The sequence below is a fragment of the Zerene cesonia genome, chromosome 7 (assembly GCF_012273895.1).
Source record: "Zerene cesonia ecotype Mississippi chromosome 7, Zerene_cesonia_1.1, whole genome shotgun sequence".
In the NCBI taxonomy this organism is placed as follows: domain Eukaryota; kingdom Metazoa; phylum Arthropoda; class Insecta; order Lepidoptera; family Pieridae; genus Zerene; species Zerene cesonia.
Window position 1 is genome coordinate 1859622 of NC_052108.1, and position 2547 is coordinate 1862168.

At 31.5% G+C, this 2547-nt stretch overlaps 1 protein-coding gene across 1 annotated transcript in view; it reads left to right on the forward strand.

Moving 5' to 3' along the window:
• Positions 1-1974, forward strand: part of LOC119828253 (lipase member H-B-like) — a 6436-nt gene extending 4462 nt beyond the window's left edge. The window contains exon 3 of the mRNA XM_038350360.1: positions 1264-1974. Within this exon, the coding sequence (XP_038206288.1) occupies positions 1264-1942 (679 nt within the window). The 3' untranslated portion in view covers positions 1943-1974. The remainder of the gene's footprint in view (positions 1-1263) is intronic.
• Positions 1975-2547: the final 573 nt, after the last annotated feature.

The following is a 2547-nucleotide window of genomic DNA, read 5'->3' on the forward strand; positions in this document are numbered from 1 at the left end:
GTTGTATTGACGTTCGTAAGTGCCCCTTGGGGGTTTAAATCGAAATAAATAATTTTGACTTTGACTTTGACTTTGACATATTTAATGGGTAGGCCTGTTTTCGTGAATGAACGCACGTACAATTTTATTAAAAGTTGTGATTTAACTAATTTCCATTTTATAAGAGAGTGATTAACTAACTTATTCAATATAATTTTAACAACAATTAAATTAAATTTAAACTTTATTGTTACCTCTTCATTGAACTGCATTTTAGTTATGATTTTAAAAATAAATAACACTCAATTGTTTGTATTCAAATAACATTTAAAAAGTGACTAAAAGTCGATAAAAACTCAAATAAATTCTTGAAATTTCATCATTTTTGTATTGCAAATGTGTTGGGTAGCGTAAAAAGAAAATCAAACGATTACAAAACAGATACATGCACTTAATATTCATTAAATGTATCACTTAGAGTAACAACTATATAGTTGTTTAAGGTAATGGACGACTAATTCTAAATAATCATACCTCCATATGACCTCCACGGTCGTACTTATAATTGTTAGGGATTTATAGATTAGCTGTTCGCCCCAGCTTCACCCGTGGTACATATATAGCCTGTGACACTCAGTGAAGTTGCATAGTTATCATTATAACGCTTTAATTTTATATATAATTAAACGAAAAAATTCCTTCACCATTGTGAAGGATTTTTTGAAATCGGTCCAGTGGTTTTTGCGTTAAAATGTATAATTGCCAAGTATTATCATAATCCTTTGTGATTTTCGCGTAAAAGAGTAGAAAACATCCATACATTTTTACAAACTATCGTATTTTTTATATTATGTACAAGGTAACTGGTTACAAAATATATATTTGCTCAATTTGTTTAATTATTTTTATTGCGTATTCATCGTAATATATTTATTTCTAAAATAATCGTGAACGGAACATAGCGCCATCTGTATTTTTATGCAGAAACTATTTAAGTATCAAAACTATACAGGCAAATAAATTTTAGATTAAGATATTCTTGTTAGGCGATGCTGGATAAATCTTGACGTAGAACTTATAATAAGTAACTAATATAATAAACGGACTAATGAATAAATAATAATAAAAGTCATTGTAAGTTATCTAAGAGTTTTTAAATAAATGTCTGTGTCTTTAAAAATACATAGATACTTAACAAAATGTGACAGTATCTATTCTAATAAATAAAGATGGTTGTACGTATTTGAATTGGTATTCAAATTAATAATATAATTTATGTTTCAGGGCTGCCCGTTTCATGCGAGCTGTTGGCAAGAATACAGCAAAAATGCTAGCGGAACTGACGGAGTACGGTCTAGATCCCAAAAAGCTAGAAATTGTAGGTCTCAGTCTAGGCGGTCAGACAGCCAGCTTCATAGCCAAGCACTACAGAAAGCTTAAAGGACTTTCTGTATCTAGACTTACAGGGTTAGACCCAGCTGGCCCTTGTTTTCGAAACTTGGGACCAGAGGAAAGAATTGATAAAAGTGACGCTGATTTTGTCGAAATAGTTGCCACAAATATAGATGGATACGGAATGGCTGCGCCAGTGGGACATGTCAATTTCTACGTTAATGGTGGTGAATACCAACCAGGCGATGTGCTGTGGACCTTTTGCAACGTTATATGCAGCCATATAAGGTCGTATTTCGTATGGATAGCCGCTTTAAGGAATCCCAACTCCTTCATTGGATTACAGTGCGATTCTGTGCAATCAGCGAGGGAGAAAAATTGCTATGAAAGACAACCAAGGATTACTAATGTGCTGGGCTTGAATTGTGATAAAAGTAAGGAAGGGATATTTTATCTGAATACAGATAATAAATACCCGTATTATTTGGGCAAACAGGGGTTATTAAAGGAAAACGATTTCGTACTGTCCAAAATGAAAGAAATGAATGCTGAAAGTGTTATAAAGATATAAGATTTTGTGGACAAATAAATTGATTGAATCGACCTTATATTTCATTTTAACCTTCTATAAGCATTCAAACCCTTTGACTAAGGAATAATATACTGGTTCATGTAAAATATAAATAAAACTCATAAAGGGAGATGGCTTGGTAAGTTCGATCACATATATGTTATTATCAAACGTTCGGAGGGTTTTAATTACGCGCCATCTCTTATCAATTTTGCAAACTAAGATCTGCATTATAGCATAGAATCATATCTATATTATAGTGGTTAACTGTGTAACTGCTAGATGGCGCTATAAACAGTTGTATTAAATTGATCTCTTCTATCACATAAAATAAAACAGAAATCACTATACTGACCATTCCTGTACATTAAATATTTTTAAAAGAGTAATTGCTATACACTATGGATTTTTATACACCCCATGAAAGCTTAGTTTTTTTTGTTTGTCTGTGTATGTGCAAAGATATTTTCTTATAAATTCAAAATGATTTCCTATTTAAAAAGAAAATTATAGTATAGATTTATTGTTTAAAGAGCCGGAAGAAAGGATTGAACTGGGCAGGGTGAGTAAAGGTAATGGGTAACTTAATGGTTATTAATATATGT